Genomic DNA, 12,500 nt, shown 5'->3' with positions numbered 1-12,500 from the left:
TGACCTTGGGGAAGAAGAGCAGGTCAATGACGCCTGTGATGTCCGCCCGACCCCAACATGCCTGACCTTGTACTCTCAGGAAGCCTCCTTTGCTCCCTTGCACTCTGCACTCAGGATATGGGAGGAACTCTCTTCAAAGGTATTCAGAATTTCAAGATTATGATTCTGTATTTCAGGTTCATTGTGAATTGTTGTTATTAGTAGTAATGGTAGAAATATTAATTGTTTTATTTCTTTATTCCATTTTTTAAGGAGTAATTATTGTTATTTATTGATGAAGTAAAAGGAAGTACTTAATTAAGGAGATTATTTAATAATTTTATATCACCTTTTTCAGGGGAAGTCACTGGAGGATGTGGCAACCGTGTGTTCTTGCCTTGCGTCTGTGGGATATGTGTATCAGCTGAGTGGCTTTGTCACACCCACTATACGAGCCTGGACAACTCTTGTTTCTGTAGCACGAGAGAACTCCTTGCCTGCATTTCTCCTAAGAGGTTGGTCAAAGTCCAGATGTGTCCTGATATACCCTATTTGCTGAGTGTGCCTCAAAGTCATATGCAGCCTATTAATATGTGACTGAATTTATGGGGTTATGTTTGGATTATCAAAAAAAATATTTATATATATAAATATATAAGTAAAAGATGATTTAGACTATAGTAAAATAATCTTATATTCAATCGAAAGATGGACTAAAATGGTCAACCCTTACTCTCATTTTGTTTAAAGAAAGAGAAATCTTTATATTGATTTTAAGTTCATATTATAAACAGATATGGGACTGAAACATGGTTTTGGCTTCTACCTCAACTTTATGAAGCCATGGATTTTAGATTTTGGTTTTGTCTTTGGTTTTGTCATCATCAAACCTTTATTTCCAAACTACCCATTCTAAGGCTCAACATTTCTTCATTAGAGATAATGGTACTGTGTCTATATGTAACCATAATGCAACTGGGACACTAACATGAAGCTGATATTTAGCTATTTAAAAGTCATACATCTTTGGCTTAGTGTTTGTAAAAGTTAAATGTTTACTTAGTTTTGACTTAGGCCCCATGACTGTCCAAGAGTACCAGCTTTAGCTTCCAATCTGTCCCAATAGATTTAAAGTACAGCTTTTGCATATTTGAGGTGACCATTTGTTGTGTAATCTGAGTTTTGTACTATATGGCCATAGATTCTCCTGGCCTGATTTGATACATTATGTAAATATAAATATATATATTACTTTGTATTGTTTAATATATATGTTAGAACTACCCTGAGAAACAAGCACTTTCAAATTAGCATTCAATAACTTGACCTTCATTATAGTTTTCTCCTTTGTGATTCTAGGACGAATTACAATCCATTTATTTAAGAATTAACATTGGTTATAGTTTGAATCATTCCAGAACTGAAAAATCATGATAGGAATTAGCCCTTCAGTTCAGTTATTACTAGCCCTCATGCTGTGACTGGCACCTCTCAGGGATTGAGATCAGTTAACTCGACGGGCCTAGCAATAAGTGGAAACCCCTTACGCCGGGCCTATACAATATTGCATCAGGAACGTCACATTGGTGCGTCGCCCCATAATTGGGCATTTAGCCATGTCACATGGGTGTGACGCACTGTCATCAAAGGGTTAATCACCTATTTTAAGATTGGTGATGGCCGTGCATGATTGCTTTCCTAATGTTTTGCATAGTAAACGCTTTGCAAAATTATAACTAAGAGGGAGTAAGGAAATAGTGTAAAAGTCTCCTTAACCCATTCATACCGGGGCCGTTCCGGCTTTGCATGGTCGCAATACCAGGGTTCTCAACGCATAAGTCTAATGCCTAGAGATTCTCGGACATACAAGCCGCGAGCCTGGGCTGCCTGCTTGCTCAACTCGAGCGCCGGGCTTGCGCTCATATCCCATCCCGGGCATCTGATGCAAAAACACAAAACGTGTCATCACGTTAACCGGCTCCAATGGGTTAATACTTTGCTTTTTTGTCATCATAATTAGTTCCTATCATAACAATATTTTTACTTTTCAGGTATAACAGAATTATTGCTAGTGGTTCCAGAGTTAGTGCCCAAAGAACTAGTAAAGGAGGCCAAGGAAGCCATCACTGCATGCCAGGCCAGCAGTAACCAAGATCCGTCCATAGTATATGTGACCTTGATTGCTATTACGGCACTGGCTTACTACTATTTCAAATTGGGTCAGGTATGTAAGAGGTCTGCAGTGATTTAGGGGAGGTTTTACTGATACAGCAATGTTCAAGTTTTGAATATTTATTGTTTCTTTAGAGCCTGGTGCAGGTTAGGGGTTTTAATGACAGAAGGTGAAGGGGGGTCAATTAATAAAGAATTTGTTTAGTGAAAAATGGAAAAGTCAGAAAGAAGATATGGAGCAAAATTGTATGTGCAAAGAAATAAAAAATAGTACACAACAAACCCGTGACCATTTTGCACCATTTTTTTTTCTCTCAGTACAATGAAGGAGTCCTGTACATTTCTCAAGCCTTGGAGAGTGATGTAATGGAGAAGCGGACAGTCAGGGCCACCGAAGCTCAGATTATAGTGCACTTTGTGGCCTCCATGTATGCAGGGCTCCCACACTGGATCTTGGGGGAGGATAAGAGACCTTCACAGCCAAGTATATCACTGGCTCTTTTGGCATGTCGTGAGGCGAATGCACTCGTGGAGTCATACGCTACATCTTCTACTAATGGTAGGTTGTGAGCATTGCTTCTGAATTGGAAATAGAAATTGTGAGATTTATTTTGTTTTCTCTTTTTCTTTCTTTTTTATATTTAGTAGTTATATCTCAGAGGTGTATACCTAAAGGAAATCATTACCTTTTTACAATACACACAGATATAATCTGCTGGCGACATAGAGTGGCTTGGCTGCACTTAACGACAACAGTATGGTTTGGCAACCAGTGCCTGATGTCGGCCCAGCCTCGCCAAGCACGAGCATACCTCAAGCAACCCCTCAGAATTGCACAAGAACTAGCTCTTCCACTGAGGTACAAAGGGATTCATTTATAGTATTAATTCATAAGATTTTTATTTTATATGAAATATGATTTATGTTTTAAGAAGTCAGAAGCAGCACTTCAGAAGGAATAATTTTGTCTGTTATTCATTTTTTTTTTTCCTGACAATACACATTGAAGCCCTAGATGTATTTAGAGTGAGGTTGCTAATTGGCTAGCATTTGAGGCATCACATCTGCTGACTGACTGAAATTTTGAGGCTGAGAGTTCGAATATAATGCTGTTTCTTCTGGTATTCTGTAACTCTTAGTTGCCTAATAGTAAGCAATAAACTACTATCAGGAAATGTACTTCAGTTCCAAAATAACTTCAGTGTGTAGTGAGAAACACTGATATGCTTGAACCATGAGTTTTGATTTTATCAAAACTTACTTTTTAAAAGATGATCAAATCTGAATTATATATATATGATGATAATTACCTTTTATAGGACGGGCGAGCTGTTGGAACTGCTGGCGCGTGTGGACTTGCTGTGTGACCAGTTAGAGGATTGTCGGGTCAAAGTTGACAGCTTGCTGGCTCTCCTTATCGCCCATCCGACCCATGCTCACGAATACCTCCCAAAGGACGCCATAGCAACCAAGCGTGTTGCCACAAATACCAAATCGCACGAGGGCAAACTGTCGTGCCAGGTTCTTTCAGAGATTGAGATTGACAGTGAAGAGAGGATGCGAGATTGTAGCGCAGCTCCTGATTACGACTTGAAGGCCTTCCATGGTAATCCAGGCCTGGTCGTGGTGGGGGCCGAGGAGCGCATAGGTGAGTTGGCGCACCCACGGCAACCAGTGTCTCCTTCACTCGGGTATCGGGAGGATGTCACTCTGGCACGGGTGGAATCCTGCCCTGATGGGCAAGTGAAGTGCGTCATGTGCTCTACTCCAGCTCTGCAGCAGCTCCACATCTCCACAGCAACTCTCCTGGCCCTTGTTCATGCCCATAATGGACATCACATAGCAGCACAAACCTGTTTCAGAAGGGTAGGTGCAAATTTCATTCCATATATATAAATAGATAAATGGGTATAGGTACATACATACATACATACGTATGTACATGATACATGCATGCATACATGATACGTACAAGCATACATGATACATACATACATGATACAAACAAACATGTACATGTATGCATATGCATACTCATACACATACATGAACATATATGCATATACATGCACATACATACAAGCAAATACATAAATGCACAACATAAATGCACTTACATAAATGCACATACATAAATGCACATACATACATGTACATTACATGAACATACATACATGATACATACACTACATGCATATATATGTATATGTATATAAATATATATATGTGTGTGTGTGTGTTTGTGTGTGTGTAAGTGTGTGTGTGTGTGTGTGTGTGTGTGTGTGTGTGTGTGTGTGTGTGTGTGTGTGTGTGTGTGTGTGTGTGTGTGTGTGTGTGTGTGTGTGTGTGTGTGTGTGTGTGTGTGTGCGCGCGTGTGCGTGTGCGTGTGTGTGCGTGTGCGTGTGCGTGTGCGTGTGCGTGTGCGTGTGCGTGTGTGTGTGTGTGCAGGAAAAATGCAGTACAAGAATGATCACACCCTGGGAAATATGTCCATTGTGGAAGGGTTACAAATGAATTTGATGATGTTATATAAAAAAAAAATCTAGATGTCTAGCTTTATAGTTGGGTTTACTATATATTCAATGAATAATTGTTTTACAGGCCATGGAAATGTATAGTGATGTTATGGAAAAGGATACTCTTCTCACAAATTATCTGACATCAATTATAAGTGTCAGAAGCAAGAAAAGTACCTCATTTGCCATGTTTCTTCAGGCAAGGTTGAATCTAGTAAGTGCAAGCTTATGTTTTTATGTTTAAGATTGTGTATAAAAACTTCGTTAAAATGTAATTAACCCTATCCCGATGGGCCCAGCGATAATTGGAGACCCCCTACGCCGGGCCTATGCAATATTGCATCGGGAACGTCACATTGGTATGTCACCCTGTCATCGGGCATTTAGCCGTGTCACACGGGTGTCACGCACCGTCATCAAAGGGTTAAATGGCTTAAAGGTACATGTTACTACGAAGAATAGTATTAATTATGATATAATACTTATTTAATTGATGTTACCCTTATTATCTTTAACAGAATCAAGGCTATGGTGTTCATATAAAATTAAGTCTAAAAAATACCAAGATTTACAATTTTTCTTCATCTTTTTTTCCCATTTTTTCCAGGTGTATCTTCAAACTATGCACCACCAGGCAGAGAGTCTTGCACTAGAGAAGAAATGGGACCAGGCTTTGCTTGTTAATATAAAGGCTCTCAAAATAATCAGATCATTAGATTCACACGTAAGTAGTTTTAGACACTTGCTTTTATGTGTGTTATTTTATGAGGGTTAGTGAAACAACCCCAGAACTATTTTTTATTACTAGATGTGTTTCCTTACTCAAGAAAATAAAATTTTTCATGTTTGTGTATGGCGGTTTTGTTGTTTCTTAAGGATGTGGGTACATGGGGGCATGGATATGGATGTGTGGTAGAAATACAGATTGATAGATTTTATGATTTGAAAAGTTATATGAGTTGACTTAAAGCAGTGGTTTGTTAAGAACCATGAGGCTAAGCTGAGGAATAAGGTCATTTAATGATGATAGAAAGTATAATGAAAAACACATTTTAAATAAATCAAACTTTAAATGGGCTTGGTGTACTCCTGGTAGATTAAATGCAAAAGTAAACTTATTTGATTGTGGCTGAAAAGTATAGAAGGATGAAATGAGAAGTAGTAAGTCATGTAATTAAGGGTGCTAGTGTATTAGATTCAGTGGAAAATAGAGAGTGTACTTACACATACTGCTTGAATATCATGGTCTTTTTTGGCTTCACTGTTGAAGAGAATTTTTTTTCTAGGAATCACAGAGGTTATCGTCTCAAGGCTGTTATACAGTATATGAATCCAGAGAGTAATATAAAGATAGTTATATAATAATCTTAAACATTTTTATTTCTTCTTAATGATTATATCTTTTCCTGACAGGTGTTGCATCAAAACATGCATTTTATCACCGTTGTCATACTGCAAGGCCAGATCTTGAAGCGAACCCAGGAACATCAAATAGACAATGCTGAAAGTGGTGGTAAGCACTTTAAAGATTTTCCCTGGACATGTGGCCTTAGTTAAAAATAGAGTTCTAAATGTATTTTGGATTTATTTTATTTGATCTCAAAACAGGTATATATTCATTCTCATTAAGTAGCATGATTTTTAGGTAATAAAATGTGTCAGAATATGTATTATATAATATTTACTTGTGTATGAAAACTGGTTGAATAAAGTGTAATGAACTCGGATATTTATTTGTTCTTTTCACTCATGTTCACTGGCTTTATTCACATACAGTTCATTTAAATGCTCTTTACGTCAGGTGAGTCAGTTAATAGTTGTAATACTTGAGATCAGCTGTTCACTTACTGTATTTATCAACAGATGAAGTTGCTGATGAGAGCTCTGTAACCCCAAATGGAGATGAGAAGAAAAACCTGTATGATTACAAAACACCAGCAAGGCCTCAGCCCAAAACCTCTACCAAGTCTGCCATTAAAACAGGCCACAAGACTCTTGCCATGCCCAGCACCCTCACCAAGGAAGGAAATTATTTCAGCATATACAGCGACGATGAAGATATGCAGGAGACTTCAGCAAAGCCGTCTAGACTTCCCACCCCACCACCGCAGAGTAATAAACCCTCAAGAGTGTACAAGAGACAGGTAGTTTCCAAGAGAGAGAACACCAGAACAGCAAGTGCTACCTCGAGAAAGAAAGAAATGGCTGGGGTAGAGGCGAAGTTAGGTCAGCTGGCTTTGGACGACAGCCCAACAAAACTGGTCCTGAAAGTGCCGAACTCTTTCTCTGTCTCCCCTTGTCCCAAGAGTTCCCGATCATCCACAGGCATAGAAAACAAAGGTGAGGATGCTCACTTATCACCAGCATCAAGAGCACCAGGGAAGAAGAGGACCGTCAGAAAGGCAAAAGAGTCGGCCGTACCCAAGACTCTTTCTTTCTCAGATAAGGACAACTCCTTGGAGAACACCTCGAAAGGTAGCGACGACATGGATTTCAGCCTTGAGGATAACGCAGAGTCAGTACAACAAAGACCCAGGAGGTTGAAGTCTCGGGCACCCAAAGATGAAGCCAAAACAAAGCCAATCACTTCCAGAACCAGGGTAAAGAAGGAGGCGGAGCCGAGAGTCACCAGAACAACGAGCAGAACTCTGAGATTAGTTTAACAGATGGTTTGCATAAAGACCGCATGTTGTTAGTGATATTACATAGCATGCTAATATTAAGCTCAAGATTATTTCCTTTCATTATTTAGTAAGCTAAGGTTGACTATATGGGTCTTTTTGTTTTTCATAAAAATAAGTTTTAGAATGGATTGCACTGTTATTTTATAATGTAAGATTACCCTGTCGGTCATAGTCATAGAGGCTTATGCCTTTTTATGTAGATCTAATCCTTATCAAATGGATCATGTGCCAAAGATACATTTACACTTGAGATACAAAGTTATCGTGTCATAATACCATCCGAGTTGCTTGTCTACATTGAAAAAGCTGCTGTATAACATATTGTATAAAACCTGCCAGAGGATTTTAAGCTTCTAGAGTATTTATTTTGATCATTGCATTATGTGGTGTAAATAGACAATTGTATTTGTTGAAAAGAAATGAACTGTGACTGTATATCATTAATTACTGAGGCAGATAAAGAAATAAAGTTATATTTATACTTTCATAGGTACTTTCACCTTAATTTTGTATTGTATTTATTGTGGTAGTGAAACATCTAATAAAGATTTAGAAAATTGCTTCAAACTGAGAAGACAAAGAAAATGTTTAGACTTTTTTTTTTTCTTTTTCTTTTAGTCTGGCTGACAATTTTTTTGTGTTTGTACATAGAAAGAATATTTCTGGAAACAAATTCAAAATATAATTTTTCAAAGGGATGAAAGTATTTTTCCTGGAAGATAATATCGTTTCTCCCAGAAGCTGAATTATGATTTATAAAAAAGTAATGTATGTAGTATTATTTTTTATCTGTTCAGACTTTTTGTTGATATGAGCACATGCATCCGCTGTTGCTCAGTGGTAGAGTATTCGTCTCCAATCTTTATCAGACCTTGGTTGATGTAGGAAAAGCATCCAAACAGGCAAGGACTGCACTGCCCCCCAAAAAAACTCCCATCATGAATAATGACTATTTTAACCCACTCACGACGGGGGCATTCCAGCCTTGAATGTCACAATGCCGGGGCTTTCGAGCGCTTAGGCCTAAATCAATTAAATGGCTGGTACAATATTGTGCTGCCAGGCCATTGGGCTTTAGAATGAGCGGTACAGTAGTGTACCACCCGTCCAGAAAGGGTTAATTCAGACAGAGATGCAGGGTGACATGAAAGTTACAACAGATATTTGTAGAGGTGAAAATATGTGAGTCATGGTAAAATAATCTTTTATAAGCATCTGGTTTCCAGATTACTTTAGGCTTTAGCGGGTATAAAAATAAATAAGGAAGGCAACCACTGAAGATGGAAGAGTCTAGGCCAGATTGAGAGAGAGACTGAGACTGAGACTAGGCATGTGGTTGCAATTCAGTAAAATTATGAATTACTTATGCAAGACATGGAATTTTACAGATCTTAAACCTGAAAAGTACTCTATCAATAAACATGCAATTAAGTAATTAGAGTGCGGTAATAAGCAAGAAAAATTAATATAATGTGGCGGTCTTTATTTACTAAGAGCTGAGTGTCTGTATGTTCCATCATCACAAACCATTTTTTCCAGTAATAATCAACATCAAGCCTAAATTGATAAAAAAAAATGCATGTGAGGATAAATCTTCCACTTGGCAAAACATTTTTACTCCTGTCTAAATATCAGGTGTACTTTGTGGGACATCCTATATATATATATATATATATAATATAATATATATAATATATATATATATTATATATATATAATATATATATATATATATATATATATATATATATATATATATATATATATATATATATATATATATATATATATATATATATATAATATATATATATATATATATTATATATATATATATATATATATATATATATATATATATATATATATATATATATATATATATATAATATAATATATATATATAATATATATATATATATATATATATATATATATATATATATATATATATATATATATATATATATATATATATATATATATATACATATATATACATATATATATATATATATAATATATATATATATATATATATATATATATATATATATATATAATATATATATATATATATATATATATATATATATATATACATATATATGTATTTATACCTATCTACCCATGGGCAATATATATATTATATATATATATATATATATATATATACATATATATATATATATATATATATATATATGTATGTATGTATGTATGTATGTATGTATGTATGATATATGTATGTTTTTGATAAGGGGTGGGGGTATATTTTTCAAAATTTACAAATGGTAAGTAGGTAGAATGAAAAGTAACACATTATCAATCATTTATTCAGGATCTGGAAGTAATTTCACAGATAAGTGTGAAAAAGACTCAAACAAACTTCATTAAGATGGTAAACTTGTGACAAAATACAGGGGCTAACTCTGTAGGGGGGCAAACCCCTCCTCCCTATTTTCTAACACTAATTGAAAACAAATTACCACTGTGTCAACAAGCTGCTCAAATCACAGGCCAACAAAAGATGAATGAAATTATGATTTGAATTTCGAAATGGGAAGACTGATTAATGGGCTGCATGTGCCTTTGTTTAATGGATGATTTTTGTTCTGCCATGTCCCCTGATGAAACCTCTTGTCCCCCCAAGTGAAGTTCTTTATTAAAATACACTTGTCCATGACAAATCACTGCAATTAAGAAATAAACTAATACCCTTGTATACAACCTTGCCGAAACCAAATTTAATTTTTGAATAACTTATAGTTTCCACAAGCTAAAAAGCACATAAGGACATATTGCTTGAAAATAATAATAAAGAACAATGGTTAAAAAAGAAACGGCTTTTGTTTTTTGTCAATATATTTCTGATTATCAAGGATATATGATATAAGTATTCACAATTTTCATAGCAACATCGAACAGCACGGAGTCGCGGGACAGCGATCCACACTTAATCCTCACTTAATTGGCAGGGCATGGACGCCGGTGGAGCTGCGGGTGGTGTTTTATCCACTTGTTGCTCACTGTTGAATGTGGATAAAAGGAGAGGATAAGCATTACGACAAAACAGAAGCGCTTTAAAAGAAAGCATAAGAATGAATACAAACGAAAAAGGGAAAAGAAAGCAGGAAAAGAACAAGAAAGAATGAAAACAACAGATAAAACGAAAATGTTTTATCTTTAACTCCCACCAACCTGTCACTTGATGGCATGGATATGAGAAAGAGAGAGAGAGAGAGAGAGAGAGAGAGAGAGAGAGAGAGAGAGAGAGAGAGAGAGAGAGAGAGAGAGAGAGAGAGAGAGAGAGAGAGACTCCCAAGACCCTCCCCCACCCTTCCCCAAGAATGAAAAACAGGGACAAAAGATGGAAAACGATAGAAAAATAAAGAAAAATAATCCGCCAAAAAAACAAAAAAACACCGATTCCCTTCAAGCATACCCATTCGGTCTCTCGCATCAGTGCCAAGCGGAAAGAAAGAGGGAAATAAAGAAGAAGAAAACTGTTCCAACCAATATTCCCGCCAACACACTCTGACCTACCCCACTTGGTGCCCCGGATGACAGGGCAAGCTCCGTGCAGGGTCCTGAAGTCCGACATTCCGTTGGGCAGAAGGTTCCACCAGAAAACGGCACTTCCTTTAGTCGGTTCCACGCCCACCCTCGCTCTTGGGAACACGGTCCGGCCGCCCTCCTCCACGTCATTCATCTGGGAAAGGATGTATTCGTTATCGGTAAAGTAGTCGCCATTTTTACGTCTAGATGAATTGTGAATCGGTTTGTCTATTTGATTTTTTTTATTATTCTTTATTACATATCTTATAATTAGTGCTGCAACATTGAAAAATACGTAATAACTGTGCATCAGATAATGAAAGCATTTAATTAGAATCACTTGAAGCTTTACAAAAAAAAGAAAATAAGAGTGTTGGACCATCGTATTTCTTATTGTGTCATTTACAACGATAATTTTTAAAATGACCGCCAGAGACAGCTGTTTCAGATTAATATACTTATCAGCGATCGACTGTTAATAACAGATTCATTTCATTCATATTGTCATGAGAGCTGTCATTTGAATGATGCCTTCAACCTATTGCAAATCAAACTAGCCATCATTCTTCAAGATGGCGTCCAGAATTGGTTTCAAGACTGCAGTTGCAACGTTGCGTAGACTGGAATATTACTAGTCTGATGTGGATCTCGCCGACAAATCATACATATTTATAGAGCAGAAATTTGGAACTATGGAATTGCTCTGTTTTTAAAATATATCAATAAATGGCAAAAAACTAGCATCTATAGTGGAAAAGTCTATTCAGCATTCAAAAGTAATGGAGAGCTGTGTAGTCTAAGACAGTTTTTTTCACTCCATTGCCAAACACAATCCTCGTTACATTTATAAGAGACAAGTTCATAGTTGTACTGGCCTGTATCTGTCTCTCCTTCGGCCAGGCAAAGTACATTCTATTATCACCCTCTGCTTCTAGTTTTTCCATTCGTGGTTTGCAGAAGTGAGCAAGTTCAGCTGGAAGGCAGGTGCTTCACTTGTCTGGGCTTTTATGTTTTGTTCACAACCATAGCTAGTCTTCCATCTAGTCTTTCAAGCAGGAATGTTAGAATGAGCTGCCAAAATTCAGCGAATTGGGTGTATCTCTCTCCTTGTCGACTTGATTGGACTGCAGTTGAGTTCTTGGCATTTGAGACAGAAGGCGAGAGGCTGGTGATCCTCAGTCATCTACTCTCTTCTTTGCTATCTACTCTCTCTCTCTCTCTCTCTCTCTCTCTCTCTCTCTCTCTCTCTCTCTCTCTCTCTCTCTCTCTCTCTCTCTCTCTCTTCTCTCTCTCTCTCCTCTCTCTCTCTCTCTCCTCTCTCTCTCTCTCTCTCTCTCTCTCTCTCTCTTCTCTCTCTCTCTCTCTCTCTCTCTCTTCTCTCTCTCTCTCTCTCTCTCTCTCTCTCTCTCTCTCTTCTCTCCTCTCCTCTCTCTCTCTCTCTCTCTCTCTCTCTCTCTCTCTCTCTCTCCGTCTCTCTCTCTCTCTCTCTCTCTCTCTCTCTCTATATATATATATATATATATATATATATATATATATGTGTGTGTGTGTGTGTGTGTGTGTGTGTGTGTGTGTGTGTGTGTGTGTGTGT

General features: G+C 37.0%; 2 protein-coding genes across 6 annotated transcripts in view; one reads left to right on the top strand and one right to left on the bottom strand.

Moving 5' to 3' along the window:
- The window catches only part of LOC122266502 (uncharacterized), a 22,903-nt gene extending 15,071 nt beyond the window's left edge, over positions 1-7,832 (top strand). For all 4 annotated transcript variants that reach the window (XM_043036306.2, XM_086536756.1, XM_043036293.2 and 1 more), the window contains exons 12-21: positions 1-139; positions 338-494; positions 2,031-2,203; positions 2,470-2,710; positions 2,857-3,010; positions 3,471-4,017; positions 4,753-4,881; positions 5,275-5,391; positions 6,081-6,180; positions 6,531-7,832. The exon at positions 1-139 is cut by the window's left edge and continues 50 nt beyond it. In XM_043036306.2, coding sequence (XP_042892240.2) covers positions 1-139; positions 338-494; positions 2,031-2,203; positions 2,470-2,710; positions 2,857-3,010; positions 3,471-4,017; positions 4,753-4,881; positions 5,275-5,391; positions 6,081-6,180; positions 6,531-7,330 — 2,557 coding nt within the window. In that variant the 3' untranslated portion in view covers positions 7,331-7,832. The remainder of the gene's footprint in view (positions 140-337; positions 495-2,030; positions 2,204-2,469; positions 2,711-2,856; positions 3,011-3,470; positions 4,018-4,752; positions 4,882-5,274; positions 5,392-6,080; positions 6,181-6,530) is intronic.
- A 1,864-nt stretch (positions 7,833-9,696) lies between these two features.
- LOC122266490 (prolyl 4-hydroxylase subunit alpha-2) overlaps positions 9,697-12,500 on the bottom strand; it is a 26,854-nt gene continuing 24,050 nt past the window's right edge. For both annotated transcript variants that reach the window (XM_043036272.2, XM_086536744.1), the window contains exons 13-14: positions 10,898-11,063; positions 9,697-10,380 (exon numbers count right to left, since the gene is read on the bottom strand). In XM_043036272.2, coding sequence (XP_042892206.2) covers positions 10,319-10,380; positions 10,898-11,063 — 228 coding nt within the window. In that variant the 3' untranslated portion in view covers positions 9,697-10,318. The remainder of the gene's footprint in view (positions 10,381-10,897; positions 11,064-12,500) is intronic.

The sequence above is a fragment of the Penaeus japonicus genome, unplaced genomic scaffold (assembly GCF_977035675.1).
Source record: "Penaeus japonicus unplaced genomic scaffold, GWHDUDI00000001_assembly GWHDUDI00000001, whole genome shotgun sequence".
NCBI lineage: Eukaryota > Metazoa > Arthropoda > Malacostraca > Decapoda > Penaeidae > Penaeus > Penaeus japonicus.
The sequence above is the reverse complement of the archived record's forward strand: the minus strand, read 5'-3'. Positions and strand labels throughout refer to the sequence as shown.